Source organism: Brienomyrus brachyistius, chromosome 22 (assembly GCF_023856365.1).
Source record: "Brienomyrus brachyistius isolate T26 chromosome 22, BBRACH_0.4, whole genome shotgun sequence".
Taxonomy (NCBI): domain Eukaryota; kingdom Metazoa; phylum Chordata; class Actinopteri; order Osteoglossiformes; family Mormyridae; genus Brienomyrus; species Brienomyrus brachyistius.
Window position 1 is genome coordinate 9,657,463 of NC_064554.1, and position 19,320 is coordinate 9,676,782.

The 19,320-nt window shown below is 52.0% G+C and overlaps 1 protein-coding gene across 6 annotated transcripts; it reads right to left on the reverse strand.

Moving 5' to 3' along the window:
- On the reverse strand, window positions 1-18,189 carry LOC125718069 (myocardin-related transcription factor A-like). 6 transcript variants are annotated; one of them, XM_048991574.1, is made up of 21 exons: window positions 17,803-18,178; window positions 16,561-16,615; window positions 14,779-14,988; window positions 14,250-14,449; window positions 11,410-11,568; window positions 9,473-9,538; window positions 7,245-7,300; window positions 7,092-7,167; window positions 6,361-6,522; window positions 5,830-5,993; window positions 5,637-5,750; window positions 5,276-5,529; window positions 4,219-4,381; window positions 3,706-4,137; window positions 2,708-3,493; window positions 2,400-2,606; window positions 2,167-2,280; window positions 1,757-1,921; window positions 1,586-1,681; window positions 1,331-1,388; window positions 1-1,199 (listed from the first exon to the last, which is right to left on the reverse strand). In XM_048991574.1, the coding sequence occupies exons 4-21, from the start codon at window positions 14,410-14,412 to the stop codon at window positions 664-666; spliced, it is 3,771 nt and encodes a 1,256-aa protein (XP_048847531.1). In that variant the 5' UTR covers window positions 14,413-14,449; window positions 14,779-14,988; window positions 16,561-16,615; window positions 17,803-18,178; the 3' UTR covers window positions 1-663. The 6 variants fall into 6 exon arrangements, with proteins under 6 accessions (XP_048847531.1, XP_048847528.1, XP_048847530.1 ...); XM_048991571.1 differs by lacking the exons at window positions 14,779-14,988; window positions 16,561-16,615 and having other exon boundaries at window positions 17,803-17,960; window positions 18,070-18,189; XM_048991573.1 differs by lacking the exon at window positions 14,779-14,988.
- Between the last annotated feature and the right edge of the window lie 1,131 nt (window positions 18,190-19,320).

Sequence of the window (19,320 nt, forward strand, 5' to 3'; positions counted from 1 at the left end):
TCCAGGTGAAACATAAAGACTTTAATAATTTTTCTTTAAAAAAAACATCCAAATGACTAAAGTCCTCGGTGCAGGTCTGTCTTCAGGTGGAGGGCTGCTGGGCCCAGGTACCAAGCAGCTGCATGATGACAATGGCCCACCAGCCCCTCCCACTCTTGGGGGCAGAGCTGCCCTGGCAGAGACCCTGAAGGTGTGTGTCTGACTGTTCCTTTGCATCCAGCAGCCTCCAGACACAACCCCACTGATCAACACTAGGGGGCGGAGCAGAGGCTGGCAACCTATTGCAGATGTGCTAAGGAGCCAAATTACCCACGTGAGGTATATCCGTCACACAGGTGTCACATATGAAAGATGCATCTGTAGATACACTCAGTCACGGCTGCTCGCCACCGATGTAACGCGGCTAAGCGATGAGACATTTAAAAAAAAAGTGTTAGAGGCAGGGTACTGATACAGTACAGTAAAAGGAGTAAAGTAGGGCAAACAAAATAAAGCTCAAATTTTCAGTGTTTTACTCTAAGAGAGACACTAAGGGTGGTAACAGCCCCTCTCCCCCCCCACAAGCATCTAAACCAGCTGGAACCTGATATTTCTAGATTCAGCTGAATGTGAGTTCTTGTGCGCAGGACAAAGATGGGGGGGGGGGGGGGGGCGGTTACACAGCTACAAGCAAGTGTCCCAGTTAAGCTGCAGGTCAGTACTGTCGAAGAAGTCTGCTGAAAACACACTGGGGGGTGAATGAGATCCTAGGGGGGGCACACCCGAAAGCCCGCTGGCCCCCACTCCCATGGTGATGTCCAGCCAATCCATGCCATCCAGGCCCGGCTCTCCAAAGTGGGGGGTGAAGGAGAGCTCACATGTGTCCATAGGAGAAGGAGGGTGGTCCAAGATGCTGGAAGTGCTCAGCATTTGGCTATGGAGGTCGTCAATCAAAGTCACCGGGCCTCCTGGTTCCACCCCCAGCAATGGCTTTCCAGTGGTGCTCTCCAGGAAGTCCTCCAGACGGCCACTTCCTGTGCCAGCCACTTCCTGTTCTGCAGAAACAGGTGCCTGAGGTTCCCCTTCCAAAGGGTGCTGAGAGACTGGGGGCTCAAGGGGCACAGGTGCTGAGAAATGTAGAGGGGAGTGGCTAGGTGAAGGGGGCAAGGTCCTGGAGTCAAGGCAGGAGAGCCCCGGGTCTTTGAAGCTGGCAGGGATTTCTGGGAAAACGAGATGAAATAAAATAAGATCATGGGTGGAGTCAGGCAGAGGTGAAGGCAGAGGAGTAAAGAATGTACTCAGGGGGAAACCAAACAGGCAACAGGCAGACTAAAAACAGGAAGACTGGTACCTCCACTCTCAATTAGGATGTCAAAAAAGTTAGCCATCTGTTCACTGGAGTTGTTCTCCTTCAGGAGGGAAAAGATAATCAGTATGCAGGTATCCCAAGGCAGAGTCTGCACCTAAACAGGCAAACAGCTTTGCAACCAGGGAGCGGTTAGCATCACGGTCATCCAAATTGCTCGAGGGGGGGGGTTACACGTAATCTGCATGTATGAAGGCAGCTGGCTGACACCCATGCAGGTAGAGAAGCTGTGTCACATACCTTGTCGTGCAGTGGGGGCGTGGGACTCTGCTTCTTAAAAGCCGGGGAGAGGGGTCCGAATAAGGCGTGCCCGTCGAGACCGGAAGACATACCCACCTGGTCCAGAGAGAGACATGAGGTGAAGGAGACAGCAAGCAAGAAGGCACAGGTATCCGAGCTGGTCTCACTTACCATGTGGGAGGGAGGTGAGGGGGCGGGCTCATCAGAGGGGGCGGGATCATCAGAGGGGGCGGGCTCATTACCGAGAAAGAAAGGCTGCAGGTTGGGCGGAGCAGAGAGGGAGCTGTTTGACTCTTGTCGTTGGTTGGTGGACACCTGGAGCTCCACCTTTAGTCCCTAGTCGGAGGACAGACTCTGTCACATTTAACTTCCTCATTAACCAGACAGATACGAAATAAGCTGCCCTTTTTTGTGATGATCTTGCACTTGGTGCCAATCAGTTTGTATGAGATATTAACTGAGATCATCCATTGTAACAAAAAAAATTAACACTCTCTACTAGGCCTGGAATTCCAAGGAACATAGTCTTCACTGACAAGGAATGATATCTGGGAATTATAACAGGTACAAGCACATTGTACCTTTTTCACCAGCTGATGGTTGAGGCCTGGCTGGAACTGTGACTTGGACTGGGCGTTACTGTCAGTCGCGGGAGGCGATTGGCTGGAGGGTTTGGTGGGTGTGGACTGCACTCTCTACAGGACACAGACAACAGAGCAAAGCTGCATGTTTAGAGAATTACCGAGTCCTTGTCCCAACTGGTGCTCAAGGTCACACCTTGGCCTTCATGGCAGGTCAGTTCCCCTGAGGCTACCTGTAGACTGACATTTCCAGGGCCTTTGCTCTGTGACAGCGCCCCCTCCTGGCCGTCTTTACCGCGACTGCCAAGTGCAACCAGGAAGTGGTTGCTGTTGCTATTGTTGAGCAGCGTCGGGGGAGGGCGGGACTTGAGGATGCCCAATGAGATGGAGGGGGCAGGCATAGAGACGGCAGGTTGCTGGCTCCCAAATACAGGGAGCACCTGGCAAATGGATAACAGCTCATTGTTCTGCCCAGTTAACGTACCCATCCATAGTTATTAGAGCCCCTCCCCCCAGTCCCCTCTCCCCCAACTGTCCGTACCTGCTGCACCTCTACCTCCAGAGGTCTCCTCTTCTTCTTCTTCTTCTTCTTGTGCGCCGCACTCGCTGGTCTATCCTGCACCAGCCGCCCCTGAGGTGCCTGCTGCCACTGCTGCCTTTGGTGCTCTAATTCGACTGGCTGCCGCATCTGCGTCGTCTGACGCTGCTGGATCTCCATTGGCTGCTGCGCCTGCGCCGCCTGACGCCGCGGGATTTCCACTGGCCGATGTGTTTGTGGCGCCTGACGCTGCTGCAGTCCCACTGACCGCTGCGCCTGCGGCTCCATCGGCTGCAGCATCTGCGGTACCTTACTCTGCTGGGTTTCCATTGGCTGCTGTGTCAGTGGCAGGACGACCGGCTGGTCGAACGATCCCAGCTGCAGGTCTGCCTGTGGCAGCATGTCATCCAAGTCATCCTCTACCTCCTCCTTAATGGTCACCTGGATGGTGTCATCCTCGCTAAGGTCGGGGACGTACGAGTCGTAGGCACAGCATGTGGTCTCCCCCACACCTTCATCGGGCTCCTGTTTGACTCGCACCTCCTGCAGCTCCGCCCCCACCTGCTTGCCCTGCTCCAGCTGCGAGCGCAGCGTCTCCACGAGCCGTTGCTTCTGCTGCAGCATGCGTGTCAGCTCCTCGATCTGCTTGTCCTTCTCCTGCAGCATCTGGTCCTTGTCCAGGGTGTGAGGACAGCGGGAGAAGCGGCACATTGCTGGGGCCTCGTCCTTGATCACGGTGGGCGGCAGCGGTGAGGAGTGGAGGTTCAACTGCGTCAGGGGGGAGCTGACCTGTTTTAAAGGAGGCAAACCACAGGACAGGAGGAGAGAGAATGTCACCCAAGCTACACGGAGGCTGTAAGCCGGAGGCTCCCGAGAGCTTTGCCCCACAGGCCACAGAGAAGAACTGCAATCCAATATATCCAGTCACTTATTCGGTTTAAAATGTAAATAAATATCGAGTCCTTGTCGAGGTTAAACACTGCCGAGCAGGTGAGACATACCGTATCCCCAAATGTATCTCCATTACTGCTGGTTTCATCTGGACTCATCCCAGCCAGTGAACGGTCAGAGGGGGCGGGAGACTCGGGTGGTGACGAGCTTGTGCTGCCGAACTTCATGATGGGGGGTGGGGGCACCGGTGCGGCTCCGCCTCCTGCGATGGCCGCCACAAACGGGAAAGCAGCCGCCACCACCACTCCTCCTCCTCCCGATTGGTGCAAGACAGTGGCCCCTCCCAGAATGGGGGAGGGCCCGACGGGCTGGGATAGCTGTTGCGGTAGGCTGCATTTTGGTGCACCAACCCCAGTAGTGCCCCCTGAAGGGGCGGGGCCTCCATTCTGCTCCTGGAAGCTCCGCAGTCTCTCAAGGAGGTCGTTCTTCGTACCCGATACTGGCAGGCCCCGGATCTTCAGCTCCTGCTTCAGCTCAGCAACCTGAAAAGATTTGTCCCTCTTTACTGCATGGAAGCCATCATGGTCCAGCAGCCTCTCTTGCTTTCCGCCAGCCTGACTCACCTTGAAGTCATCCAAATTAGGGGGCAATGGTCCCAGCTTAGGCAACACCACGGTGGGGTGGGCCTGACGGAGAGGCCCACTAGATGTCGTCAGTGCAGGGGTGGGTCCACCCCGAGAGGGAGAAGGGCCAGAAGTGGAGGCTGACTGCTGTTCTGCTGGAGGTCTAAAGAGACAGTATATAAGCAAATGTGATGAAGCCTGCAGGGAGAGTGAGCTTTGGAGGGGAAGATGGGTTAGGGTTAGGGAGGGGGTAAGGTGGCATGGTGTGGTACGGGTAGGGAGGAGGTGCTCACTTGGGAGGGGCAAGCAGGACGGTGTGGTGAGGGTAAGGAGGAGGCGCTAACTTGGGGGGGCAGGCAGGATGGTGTGGTAGGGCTAGGGAAGAGGTGCTCACTTGGGAGGGGCAGGCAGGATGGTGTGGTAGGGCTAGGGAGGAAGTGCTCACTTGGGAGGGGCAGGCAGGATGGTGTGGTAGGGCTAGGGAGGAGGTGCTCACTTGGGAGGGGCAGGCAGGATGGTGTGGTAGGGCTAGGGAGGAGGTGCTCACTTGGGAGGGGCAGGCAGGATGGTGTGGTAGGGCTAGGGAGGAGGTGCTCACTTGGGAGGGGCAGGCAGGATGGTGTGGTAGGGCTAGGGAGGAGGTGCTCACTTGGGAGGGGCAGGCAGGATGGTGTGGTAGGGCTAGGGAGGAGGTGCTCACTTGGGAGGGGCAGGCAGGATGGTGTGGTAGGGCTAGGGAGGAGGTGCTCACTTGGGAGGGGCAGGCAGGATGGTGTGGTAGGGCTAGGGAGGAGGTGCTCACTTGGGAGGGGCAGGCAGGATGGTGTGGTAGGGCTAGGGAGGAGGTGCTCACTTTGGAGGGGCAGGCAGGATGGTGTGGTAGGGCTAGGGAGGAGGTGCTCACTTGGGAGGGGCAGGCAGGATGGTGTGGTAGGGCTAGGGAGGAGGTGCTCACTTTGGAGGGGCAGGCAGGATGGTGTGGTAGGGCTAGGGAGGAGGTGCTCACTTGGGAGGGGCAGGCAGGATGGTGTGGTAGGGCTAGGGAGGAGGTGCTCACTTGGGAGGGGCAGGCAGGATGGTGTGGTAGTTGTAGTGCTGCTGCTGCTGGCTGATGATCTGAAGCTGCAAGAAGAGCTGTTGCTGCTGCAGAATCTTGGCATAGGAGGAGTCCAGCTGGGGGGGTGGCTCGCGTTCCACCTTCTGGTCGGGGGGGATGTACTGGTGGTATTTCAGCTTCTTCACTTTGGGCTTGCTGTCCTTGGGTTTCTTAGAGCGCTGAGCGGCCCGGTCAGATCCGGTTTTCCCCTGGGCCTGGGGAGGCACAGTGGTCTTTAACACAAAACCATTGTAGAGCACTAAGAGACCCACACTGGGACATGAGTCGTGGCCCTTGTAGGGGCAGAAGGTGGACAGTTCACCTTGACTGGCAGGGGTGAAGGCCGGGAGGCTGGGGGAGTTGCAGTTCCATTTGTCAGCTTCTGCTGCAATGGGGGCACCGGTGGGGCAGGAGGAGGCTGGGCAGGGAGTGGGGCCTAAGGGTGACATACATAAATATATATTAGGAGATGGTGGTATACAGATGGCCTCAGAGTCCACAGAAAGGTCAGGCACCTGCGTGGGGGAGGGGTCACCAACCCCGAGGCTCAGCGTGTCCGGGGGTGAGGGCTGGGAACCAGAGCCCAGAGGCGAGTCCTGGCTGCCCAGCTGGCTTGGCGAGAAGCCGTCACTGCTGTCGTCGTCAAATGATGAGCTCTCCGTCGCCCCCTTCGGGAAGTCTGAGAAAGCACAAGTGTCCTATTATGCATTATGCTTCTTTAAAGTCCTTCGTCTGGGCAAGTTGATGTTGTGCTACACTGGGGATTTTTGAACAGCTTGTCAACCGCAGTGCCGTGTTTGCTGAACTAAAGGCATTTCCAGTAACAATTCTGGAAATTCTCAAGGTGCCAGGATCGCCCGCCCTAGGTGCAGAGCATGATGGGAGGCACAATACAGAAATGTCGTTTCAAACGAGAGTTTGCTGTACTTTTCTGTAGCTGACTGACAGCTTGAGAGTGTCCTGCATGTTCAGTCACTCTTGATAACCAGGCTGCATGTGGCAGCTGGCCAGGAGCACGTGTCACCAGCGTGTGTGGCGCCCCCTACCGAGCAGGGCCTGCTTGACACTGCTGTGCACGGGCAGGATATTCTTGTGGATTAGCTCCATGGGCCCAGGCCTCTGTGCGATCTTGTCGTTGAGGTCGTCCGCGAGCCGCGCCCTCTTTAGCTGCAGCTGACGGGCCTGCAGGGAGGGCTCAGCCGACGACTCTGCGGGCAAGACACACGGTGGCCAACGTCTTAGCAACCGTGATGCAACTGGGGGAGGCACTAAGTGTGGAGTGGGAGGGGCGTCAAGGACGCGGTCCAATCCCAGGCCAGTCCGTCTGCTGTACCTTGAAGGAGACAAACTGATCTGCTGCATTTACTGTTGGGTGTTATTATTATTATTATTATTATTATTAAAATTCTATTTATTTACTTATTTTTTTAATCAACTGATGAATTTATTTCTTCCCTGGGGGTGACTGGGGAAGAAGGGATTGATGTACAATGCAGTTTGTATTGACTGAACTGCATTTGGTGTGTGTGTGTGTGCACATGTGTGTGTGCACGTGTGTGTGTGTGTGTGTGTGTGTGTGTGCATATTTTTCTGTACTTGATGGAAAAAAGAAAATGTCAATAACGAAAGTGTTCAAAAAAAAGAAGGTGAATTTCTCCAGTAAAATCACCCGTCTACAGCGGTGTTGTCATACTATTGTACTACAGGAGGTTTTTTGTTTAAGCATGACCTGATTCAATGGTCCAAAAGGAAGTCCCTGGCTGCAGAGAACACTCACCTTTCAAGATGTGCATCCTCACCAGCTCTGATCGCTCAGGTCTACTCCGGATCTTCCTCTTCAGGTAGTCTTCAGTCTGGGGGGGGGGCAGGGGAGGGGCGGTCAGCAAGGGACTGATTGGCAGCTGGGCATGAGTAGAAGAGGGACACTCACCCGTGCTCTCTCCAGGCTCCTCCTCTGCTCGTGAAAGGCAGCCGGACTCTTTAGGGCTGGGGGGGGAGATTCAGTAATGCTCTCACTGGTTGTTAGAAGAAAGAAGGAAAGAAAGGCGAGAGCAGCCAGGCAGCCATGCTGGCAGCGAGCTCGTTTCCTTCAGAGCAGCCGCTGTCTCGTGCAAAGGAAACCGCAGGGGGCACAGAGCCACAGAGGTGGAGCGCAGATCCAAAGGTCTATGAAGGGTGCTCTTTACTGCCTCTCACATGGGCCACACGGAACTGCATCACCTTCACTGTTTCAGTCATGGCCAAGAAACGACCTCATAATGGGGTGACAAGTGCCACTTGAAATACACCTGCCTCTCCAGTGAATGACACTGGTCATTCACACCTGCCTCTCACTTGGGTTTTACCACCAGAGCTGGAGAGACAGGAAAATGCACTAGCTACGATTAAGCTGCCATCCAGGGGATATGTCAGGGCCACAGTGCGGTGTACTGAGGCACAAAGGATGTGACACGCGTGACAGATGAGAATCACAGGAAATGAAGTCCGCGTGCACCTGGATCAGGCCACCCAGAGTGCAGGATGAAGGGTCTGAGAGGATGCTGGACCACCTCCAAGGCCTGTGAGTGGGACCATAAAGGAGCCCTGCAGCATGACCTGCTGACCCCGATGGAGAGAGGAATAGAGCAAGAAAGAGGAAACTGCCCAGGTAGCTCTGACACTTCCTGGTGTGCAGAACCTCCCCTTACCAGGTAAAGCAATTGGCACACAGCAAGCAGACGGTGAACACACAGCGAGAACACGGTGAACACACAGCGAGAACACGGTGAACACACAGCGAGCACACGGTGAACACACAGCAAAAACATGAGAAGCACACAGCAAAAACACAGTGAGTACACAACGAGCACACAGTGAACACACAAGCACGCGGCGAGCACACAGCAAACACACAGTGAGCACACAGTGAACACACAAGCACGCGGCGAGCACACAGCAAACACACAGTGAGCACACAGTGAACACACAACAAGCACGCGGCGAGCACACAGCAAACACACAGTGAGCACACAGTGAACACACAGTGAACACACAACAAGCACGCGGCGAGCATTCAGCAAACACAGCATGAGCATACAACGAACGCGGCAAACAAACAGAGAACAGTGAACAGACAGTGAACAGACAGCAAGCACATGATGAACATAGCAAACACACAGTGAATACACAGCGAGCACACAAGGAACACCCAATGAGCATATGGTGAGCATACAGCGAGTACACAGCAAGCAGACAGTGAGCACATAGCGAGCCCATAACAAGCGCACAGCAAACACACAGCAAGCACACAGTGAACACTCAGGAAGCACACGGCAAGCCCGCATCCAGCAGCGACCAGCCTGCTGGTCCACTGCCCAAACGCACCTCCCTAAATGCACTCACACCCGCAAAAATACGCACTCACCCAGGCAAGAGACACACAAAATCGCCACGCCCCCCTAGTGGCTGCATCCTGCTGCATGAAGTACAGGCAGCTGGCTGAGACGTGCAGGGCACGATAATCATCAGCACTGATAACTCACCCACGCGGCCAAGCTCACCATGCAGCTGCTGTAAGCTCACAGGGTGCTTCAGCTCTGCCACAAGTTGAATGTGCAGAGAGCCCTGTCCCAGGCCAAGAGGAGAGCACGCACCCCCACTGTGAGCACCTTTCAGCTGCTTCGAGCACGTACAAACAAGGTGCAGTACAAACTGCCATGACTCAAAGTCCTGTCGACTACTGTCATCTGAAATCCCGCGGTACACCCCCATCCCCCCAGAAACTGCGGGCTGTTCAGCTCACAAACATACACCTGCCATCCGCCCTCCCTTCCTCTCCAAGAGTCGGCCTGCTTTGACGATACAAAAAGCAGCCAGGAGCCAGGAGGAAATGCCCGACACCCGCTGGACCAGCGACCGCCTCACACGGCTGTCTGGGGGCTTTACCGGCCACATCAGAACACCCAAGCCTCACCACACATACCCTCCAGTCAAGAAATAACTCAAACATGATACTAAAAGCATCACAAACAAAGAATCAAACAAACAGACGCCATCGCCAGATGCAGAAGTCGTGGGGAGCATAAGAACGGTCAAGCCAGGCAGGAACAAGACGGGCCGGCTATACCCGACGGGACGGGACCCCGAGGTCGAGGAAGGCGGCGAGGGGGCGGGACTTACGTGGCATAATCCCTTGGCTGACCAGCTCTTCACGAGTCCGTCGCTGCTGAAGCTTCAGCTGAAGGACTGCAGGAGAAAAAAGGGGAGGTGAGCAGGCATGGAGGCCAAACGGGCGGCTGGGGCTACAGCGATGCGGAAGGGCGTACGGCCGTCATGGCTGATCAGCGCGCTGGCGCTCGTCACTCTCACACGCGCGCTCGCTATGTGCAGGAGTTTATCAGGCAGCAAGGGAAACATGGGGGGGGGGGTTACACACTTCCTGTTTCTTCATTTACTTGAAACAGCACTGAGTTGGTGGTTTGTACTTGGCCTCTACCACAAACACAGGCACGCACACACATTCATACACAGAGACACGTACAGGGACACAGAACCACGATGCAGGGCCTCAAAAAAAACCCTAATTTATGTCAGGGGAGCCACACTGCCCCCTCCAGCAGTGAGGAAGTGGAACTCATTACAGGAAGTCAGGAAGTTCAACATTCAAACCGAGTTTCAAACTGCATTTCGGGGGGGGGGGGGGGGGACCAGGGTGTCGATCAATAACTCAAGCGCAAGGATCTCGGTTCCTCATGTGACTTCCTGTTCCAGGGGCTGTTATCCTCCTTTTTAAACCTTCGTCGAGGCATCGGATTCTGCGGGATTATACTCACTGCCAGTGATCAGGAGGTCACTAGTTCAAACCTTATAAATGGCAGAGCGATCCCACTGTCGGGTCCTTTAGCGAGACCTTCAACCCCAGCTGCTCTAGGGAAGCTAGCTGACCCTGCACTCCGAACCTCACTTGTATTTTGCCTTGGACCAAATCATTTGAATAAATGTAATATAAGACCGACCTTATATGCCCCCTGTCTGAAGTAGCCCTTCTCCCAACCACTAGGGGTTGCTTAGCACTGGAATTAGTGACCTGCCTGGGTGAACATTAACAGTATAGCCAGTACTTGGAAAGGAGGCCGGATCAGTTTGCTCATACCAAAGCCACCAGCTGATAACTGTAATTCAGCAGATCCACAACATGGTCCCATGGTCACTTGGAAAAAAGTGAGTCGCAAGAAACTACAAAACTGATTTTCATTGGTCATTACATGTATTACTTTCAGAGATAACTCATGTAACTGGAGGCCCACAGAAACATCCCCAGCTTAAGCATGGCGCCGGGGTTAGGGGCACATGGACGTGCTGGGGGAGAGGTGGGGGCCGGGCACTGTGTTCAGCAAAAGAACCCACCTCTAACCCTTAGAGTGGGTGCAAAGTTTTAGCTGCCCAGATAAACACAGAGAAACACACACAGACACACACACATACATACATACACACACACACACAGACACACACACATACATGCATACACAGACACACACACACACACAGACACACATACATACACACACAGACACACACAGACACACACAGACATACACACACACACACTCTCAACATGCTGGGAAGAACCCAGCCCTCAGTCCAAAGGTCACAGCTGCACAGTGAAATTATACAAAAGCGCACAGGCTCTGAGCATGCTCAGTGCCCCCCCACACCCACCTCCCAGGCCTCTTTTCTATTTCCATCCACACTGTAACAGTGCCTAACCCCAACCCCCCCCCCCCCAGAGCAGTACAGTAAATCAGGCAGATCGACTAGAAGAAGTGTGAACCAAGAAACCCTTGGGGACCTAGAGGGAGGGACCCAGACCCAGCAAGCCTCAGCAACCCCCACTGAGAGCTTCAAAACCTCCAGAGCCCATCTTGACACCAGAACAACACCCCCCCCCCCTCAACTCTTGCAAGGTCTGCAGGCTGGGTGTGACCATGTGACCTTTAATGCATCTGAGAGCAGCGCACAGATGAGTACAGCAGCCGCGATTTGCAAAAATACATCATGGGTGTCCACCTACCCCCCCTCCCCCCTCCCCCCAAACCCTCAATCGCCTCTCCCACCTTCCCTGAGACTCTGACAGGCATGTCTCTCATAATCCAATCGGATGGCCCGCTTCTCAGGGCCGTCTCTGATTGGCCGTGGCACTCCCAATGGGGCGGGGTCAATGCGAAGCAGGGGGTTGGTGTCCAGCATGGTGTCTTGACAGAATAAAAATAATCCTACAGTAAGTAGGAGAAAAAGTCACAAAAAAAAAGCTTAATTCAGTCCAATATGGAGGAAAAGGATGACAAGCCGGGATATTTAAAGAGAGCAGCTCTGTGTCAGAGGGCTGATGAGAATGCAAGCAACTGCACTGTTCCTCTGGGACACGGCACACACACACCCCGGGGAAAACACAGAAATAGACAAGCAGATCAAAGGCAGCCCTGCATGCACCAATATTCAATGTCAGGAAAATATATTCCAGGGTTCAAAAAAAAAACAATGCAACTTGCATACGAATCCTAATATCGTCCGGATACATGGAGTCACCACAAGCAGAGTGGAGCAGTCCTGGAGGGGGGAGGGGCTGATCCGCAGTAAGCTGGCCAGCACGGGCTGGGGGCCGGGCTCGAGGGAGAGGTGCTCAGGGCAGCTAGACGATGTGACGGCTTCTCCAGCCAGCCGCGATTACAGTCAGTCATTCGGTTACGCGCCGCTCTCATCCCACCTACCCCCAGCCCCTCCTCTCAGCTGCCACCTCCCGCAAACACACCCCCAGGGCCAATCGGCCCTAAATGATACAGCAGGCAAACATCTGATCATCCGCGGTGGTGACCTCACCGCCCTCAGACACATGGCCGGGGGGCGGGGGGGGGAGCAGGGGACGCAGTTGTCAAGCTCTGGGCCATAAACTGGGAGTCACTGTATCAGGAGTCACTGTATCAGGAGTCACTGTTTGTACCAGAGGTGCAGTGGGGCTGTGAACTCAACGCTCAGCCTATACCCAACAGGCCCAACAGAAACAAACATAATCTTCATAACCAGACTCGGTGATAAGCAGTGATACATACACACCGAGTACAGGCCAGCAGCTGTACTCGAGCACACGGTTTGCGGTACCCATCCTTAAAACCGGTAAACAAGTCCCAAATTAGCCGCTCGGATCGCCTTTCTTCTCAGAGGCCCTTCCAGAATGCGAGCTCCCACAGACGGGCGCTCTCCCTCGGACTGAAATAGCAAAGGCAGCTGCCCGGAGGGACTATATCCAGATTGCTTCACCTGTGCGGACACAGCTAGGGTTACATGCTAGTATTGCGACCTCAGGCGCCCGCAGAGGTGCGCAGACGCCCTCCCCCCCCACAGCTGCATTCTCATGCTGATCACCATTTACGCCCGAGCAGCCTCACGCATTTCGGCGCAATTCATCGGCGTTCAGACGGAGTTCATTAATGTGTAGTAACCCGCATGCTGTCGAGGGTCAGCCTCGTGTCCTGTGGTTGTCAGGCGGCCAGATAGGCACACACAGTTCTGGGGTGAGAATTGCTGCCTCACACCCCCAGAGATGTGGGTTTGAGTATAACTGTGTGTAGAGTATGCATGATCCTCTTGTGCTCAACTGGATTTGCTCCTATAGCCTGTACTCAACCCACAATGAAGATGCTGCCTCATATCCAGTGCTGGCTGGGAGAAGCATCTGGGGTACCATGAGCTCACACTGCATGGAATACGAATGTATGGTTTTTCTCTTCACCAGAATGACACGGCAGAAATAAGCAACCACCCACCCCCAGCTCTGCCTCCCTCTCTGCAAGACTCGCAGTAACAACAAAGGCATTTAATGCTTTATTTATGTTCTTACTGCTTTGGGAGGTGGGGTAAATGGAAATACACCCAGAGGCACAGAGTCACAATGATGACTGAATGGACTTTGGGGTCCGCGGCTAAGCTGGAGCTTCAGGGTTTCTTCTTTGCAACTCTGACTCCCCCCAACCCCCCAACCCAAACCAGTCCCACCCAACACATATGAATCAATATGAATCAGTATGAATCAAACTGGAGGAGGAATCCTTGACTGGGGCCGGGGGGAGTGGGAAGTGCTCAATATCCCAGAATGCACCTGTGCAGTAACCATCCAATGACTTCTGCGGCAGTTAATATAGCACATGGATGTGGCAGGATTGAGTTGATAAGGCAAGGAAGAGAGGGAGATTCCATCTGTGGAGTGCGCCCCCTGGTGCCAGGCAGGGTCATAACAGCACCCTGAAAACCACCAGAGAAAGATTTTGTATAATTTTGTATAATTTCACTGTGCAGCTGTGACCTTTGGACTGAGGGCTGGGTTCTTCCCAGCATGTTGAGAGTGTGTGTGTGTGTATGTCTGTGTGTGTCTGTGTGTGTGTGTGTGTGTGTGTGTGTGTGTGTGTGTGTCTTAACCAGTGCGGGTATCCTGCCCAGAGGAAACGCAGGAACACAATTCCCACTGGAAAATGGGAAAATACTGGAAAAACACCACTGGAGCTCAGGCAATAGGCAGAAGAAACCCATTAATCCCACTCTCTCCATCTGACTTGGCAGGGGACTGACATGCAAAGCATGCTGGGACAGCTGATCATCCAGGAGTACGTAGAAATGACCCCAACTTGTGTGGAGCTGTTTTCTCCCAGAGTGCTGGCTGGTGTTCTCTCTCTGCGCAGAGTGGATACCCCCCCCACCCCACCATGCCACTTGTCCAGATCCCATCTGCCTCTGCCATCTGCCTGTCACTCTCGCCCCCTGCAGATGGGATCCTGCTATAACCTGCTATCAGAAGACCTAGTGTAGAAAATAGCCTGTGAGATGTACAAAGCAAAGGGGGCAATGCAAGGCTTAAAAAACATTTCCAGTTCCAAACAGAGCAGATACCCCTGCACCCACTCACCGTTCTTCCTCTCCTGCAGTGGAAGCAGACTCAGGCCTGCCTGAAGTGACAGTTCCTGCATCTCATTGGTCACTGCCTCGCTCCGTGGGCTGGGGGCGGAGCCAGCAACTGCACATGACACCCCCTCACTGGGGCTGGCCCCTACGCCCAGCGGGGGGTCCATTGTCGACAGGGCGGGAGGCCGGGGGGTTCTGCCAGTCCTGAGGGGCACAAACAATGTGTTCAAAACAATGGTATAGGGTGTGAAAGCAGAAAGTCAAACGCTTAGTGCTTTTCCCAGCGGCGTGTGTGGAAAAGCACATGTGCCGGCATCAGTCTGAAAAATGAGCTCGGAGTTTAAAAACACTGGAGGCCGAGGGGGTCCCCATAGACACACCAGCGGACCAGGTGCCCTGTTCATACTGATCTCACACAGTTTAATAGACGGGATGAGAGAGAGAGAGCCATTGTGTCAGTGTATGAATCTAATACAGATTCAAGACCCAGAGAGAACGTAAAGAAGCCAGAGTAGGTATCCTGTGCATGATACCTGGGCCTGGGGAGCCTGTGATGCTGCACTGTCACCTTGCAGGGGTGGGCGTAGGACACTCACTCCTCACTGGCAAATCAAGTGTGATTCTCTAAAAAGAAAATCTCTGAAGGAAACCTTCAGAGAACCGCAGCACCCCCTATGAGTCTCTCTGCTCCACAGAGGCCAATCTCACCCAGCAGGGTCGACAGCCAGGCTGCAGGGCGCTTCCTGGTAGGGAGAGTGATAGTAGTCTGAGACGGAGCATGAGATGAAGCAGAGCAGGAAATGAGCTGTGCCCCCCCGTCAGCCACACCCACCCCCACGCAGCCACACCCACCCCCACACAGCCACACCCACCACCACACCCCCTGGGAAGCTGGCGGGAAACGGGAGAGCCAGGCTACAAAATGTTGGGCACTTTAACACATCTCTCTCAGTACTTGCATCCAATTTCCTGTTCTTGGGGAAAACAAAATACCAGAAAACCTAAAGGCGACGTACGACAGTTTTACGGAACAGAACCTGAAACAATTTATGGAAGAAGCTTTATTACCACAAGTACTTCCACAGAAAAATCAGCAAACTATATACAAAGGACATCAAATATCGGTCATGAATTCTTCTATAGACTAGGGCTGCATGATATCACATTGTGATTATATGGCGCATGAGCAAGAATAATCAGGGCTTCAGATGACGGGTGTAAACATTTGTCTGGACGACGGCTTTTCAGTACCATATGGACATTTATTTACAAGCACAATTCGATAAGCAGATTAGCAGCGTGCCTAAAATATTAATGAGAAATGTATTGTGATTCCCAAAACTTTAGTAATCTGTATTAAATAATGTTTAATGAATGTGTTTGTCTTTAAACTGCAAAAAGTTCAGCCACACCATCAATGTCTTTTTACTTTGTTTATCCGGATTATTTCCTCCTTCGAAAAATGTTATGACTGTTGAGTCTTTCTTCACTTCAGTGCGCATCGTTTCCAAGATGTACTAAAACAGTAGTAAGTGATGTGCACCGCTAACCAAACTTAATAAACACAAGGATACGCCGAATTCACACCGATTACTAACTTCTGGTTGTCGCGATACGACTTTCATTAATATTTTAGGCGTGCTACTAACCTACTTACAATATCGTGGGGCGCAAGTAAACGCCCGTGTAGCACTGAAAAGCTGCCGTCCAGACAAATGTTTATGCTCGTCATCCAGAGCCCTAGTGATTCTTGCACGTGCGCCGTGTAATTGCGATTATACTGCAATGTGATATCGTGCAGCCCTGCTACAGACCATACAAATTACGTTTAATTTGTGGCCTGGTTCCCACGATCCCTATGGTAACGGTCACTATGGTAAACTAAGACTGTCCTGGACACCGAACACCAAACTACAAACACCCTAAAGGATAAGAGGCACCCAACAAAAAGCAGGACGTGACCATTTAAGATGACTGCAGAACGCTGTAAACTATAAGCATGAAGGATTTAAAAACACCTCAGACCTCCAGGGTAAGGGGTTCAAATCCTATGCTCTGTCTGGATGGAGCTGTTATGTTCTCCCTGTATAATTTCCTCAGACAGCCCATAGTCATATGGTGTATGGGTGCATCTGAGATGCCCCTACTGTCTGAAAGGATATAAAGCAGCAGAACACTGGTTTACAAAGCCATGGCAGGCGTGCAGTGTTAGGTCACCAGCCAGTGATCACACGCACAAAGCATCTCACAAAAAGTTTGATAAAACCACAAGAGGGGATGGGTGCCAGTTAGACCCAGAAGCAGCCAGAGCGTACCTGATTTATTTCCTCTTTGAGCAAGGGCCAGGAATTTCCATTTCAGCAGAACAACCTTAAGGGAAAAGCCAGACAAATCAAATGTGTCAATCAAGCAAAAAAATACCATTTTGAAAAATGCCAATTCAGAAGGCTGGGTGGATGCAGGTCTGCTGCTTCTAGCAGCTACTGAAATGTCTAGAGTATCAGGTGAGAAATACGGTTATTTCCTTCCATGTAGTTAATTTTTTGCAATTCTCTGCCAGGGTTTGATCATACAGAATGTTGGCCCTCAACTGCCCAAAGCAGCTCTGGTTAGGTGTCTTACATCATAGGGGTCAGTTACCAAGGATAGTCTTTAAAAGCCCAGTGCATCATCTTAACCGCAAAAAGGATGACAGAATCAGCGTGGTTCCCTGCATAACATCTGATCTACTTTAAGGGCTGTATTCACGCTGACGTGACCCATTTCAGCTGCGCACTCATTTATACATCCGCTCTTATCGCCACGGAAAACCTGCGTGTCTCTCTGATATGCCTTGATCTCGATTTTCCGTCTGAACAAAACCATTTTCCTGACGGCAGGAGTTACGACTGCTGCTAATAACGAAATGTTTTTCGGGTTTGTGAACAAAATCTGTAATGCCAGAAGCATATGGCAGTACAGTCTCACTAATAATATAGAACATTTAATCCTAAGGGAAAATCCCCCGTGATACACTACAACGGCTTTCAACCCTGAGATATTAGATTGCCAATCTGATCAATTTTTACATCTCGTTAAAAAGGAAAAAAAAAAACGTTGATTCTATCTATTTTCCGAGACAACAAACACCAGAAAGACAAGCGCTTTTCGGGTGATGGGCATCCGTTTTTCCAGGGAAAATTGTTATGTTATGGTTATGTTAGGCGTATCGTTTACAGAAGTTTAGCTCATAACAAAAAGCGAATCGGTGCAGTAGCTCTGATCTTAGCCCCTTCCAGTAAGTACAGAAAGATGACTGCTATATGCGACATGTGATGAAGAAGATGTGACTGAACTTGTATCGATGAGATTTGGGTGGGAACACAACAGAGAAAGTACAAATCTACAACGCAGCAGGGACCTGGCTGGCGCCCGACGCCGAGCACCATTTAACCCGATATCTGGCGATCATCTCATGAATGCATTTCTCATGTATACTCGAAGCACATGCTTTTGGTCTGGTGCCGTCCTGCACCATCAGCTTCCCACAGTCATCGCCGCGTACCTGATCCACTCACCTTAACGTCAGCACGTCGCCGCTGTTCGCTCGCTCCATTGCATCGTACCGCAGAAACGACCACAAATCACGACCGGCCTTCTGCAGCTACACCTCCAACACAGCTGACAGGCAGCAACAATTGGCTTATCCGGCTGCACTGCGAACTCAACGCTCACCCTGTCGGCACATATACTTAAGGTAATGACATTAAATCTTATGATGTGTATCCGTTGTAGCATACACCTCGCAAAAATATATTTACTCCAATCAGATATATGCTGCTTACATGCATTGATGAATATTATGTTTTATATAAACCATAAACCCCTTTATTAGTATATGAAGTCGTTTCCGATTTACAATAAACTTCTACCGGAAATCTATCCCACTTCCTATCTGCCCCGCCCTCCGCCTCCCAGCACCGCCAATCGAAAGAGGGATTTGAATGACTGATCGCCAACGTGTCAAATCGGAATCGAGAAACAGTGTGCCGCGATCGATTTTTGGATGAGAACGCCGTCCTCGGTGTGACGTTGCGCCAATGAGTTAAACGCTAAGTGCACAGCAGCCGTGATTCCCGTCCAATCGGGGCGCGAGCAGCTCTGTTCCGCTGCACAAGCAAAACTTTGTTGCGACAACTTTTGAGCCACACGCGAAAGCTTGTATTCTCTGTAATACGTAAGCACTACCCAAATATTGTGACTGGCTACATCATCACTTTGGAAACACTCAGTGTATTCAAATAGTTATTTGGTATTTCATGTTTTTTTATAGCACTAGAAAATGTGAATAAAGTGCTACAGTCACAGTTAGCATGAACTGTACGTTTTTTTTTTAATTTAGTGATTAATGACACACCACAACGTGTTCTCTGCATTTAACACATATGTGACAAAATAAGGGGCAGCTTATTCAGCATCCAGAGAGCAGTACCTTGCTCAGGCTACTTCAGTGGTGCCTTGTTGGTGCAGGGATTCAAACCTGCAGTCTTTCGATTACAAAACCATTAAGCCACCACAGCCCACTAAGTGGAAAAGCCCAAGGAACCTCTTGGACCCAGGATCTCCTGTTTATGAAACAGGCACTTTAACCAACTAAGCCACAGCACCACCTTCAAGTTAGCGACACTGAAAATATTACAAACATTTCACTGTTGTAGGGAAATTAAATAAAAGTCAAATCCAATTATTCCTAATCAGTCCAAAAATATTATTATTATTATTATTATTATTATTGACACTGAGTTGAGTAATCCCTTCCCCAAAACACTGCTGAACAAAACACCCGGCTTATGTTCTTTGAATGGATTTGAGTTGGTCCACTTGGTCCCCAGTGGCCTAGGGGGTAAATCTCAAATGGAGGCCTAGTCTGTATATCCCATCCTGTCATAAATGTGCCCCACTACTTGTACATTGTGTTCCACTGCATTACATCAAGGCCCAACTACCAAGTTAGGCAGTGGTTAGGTGTCTGGTCCTGGGGATTTCCTCCCGACCGTCATGCAAAGCGTAATTCAGGCCCACATCCAGGATAGAAT

What these genes read in the sequence shown, in the direction of transcription:
- LOC125718069 (XM_048991571.1), bottom strand. Translation starts at nt 17,840, where the DNA reads ATGGAGCGAGCGAACAGCGGCGACGTGCTGACGTTAAG. An exon ending in CTGTCAGAGTCTCAGGGAAG is followed by an intron (nt 9,539 to 11,409) that starts GTGGGAGAGGCG and finishes TTTCTCCTGCAG; the next exon opens with TCCTTCAGCTGAAGCTTCAG. An exon ending in TGGAGGTAGAGGTGCAGCAG is followed by an intron (nt 2,607 to 2,707) that starts GTACGGACAGTT and finishes TCCATTTGCCAG; the next exon opens with GTGCTCCCTGTATTTGGGAG.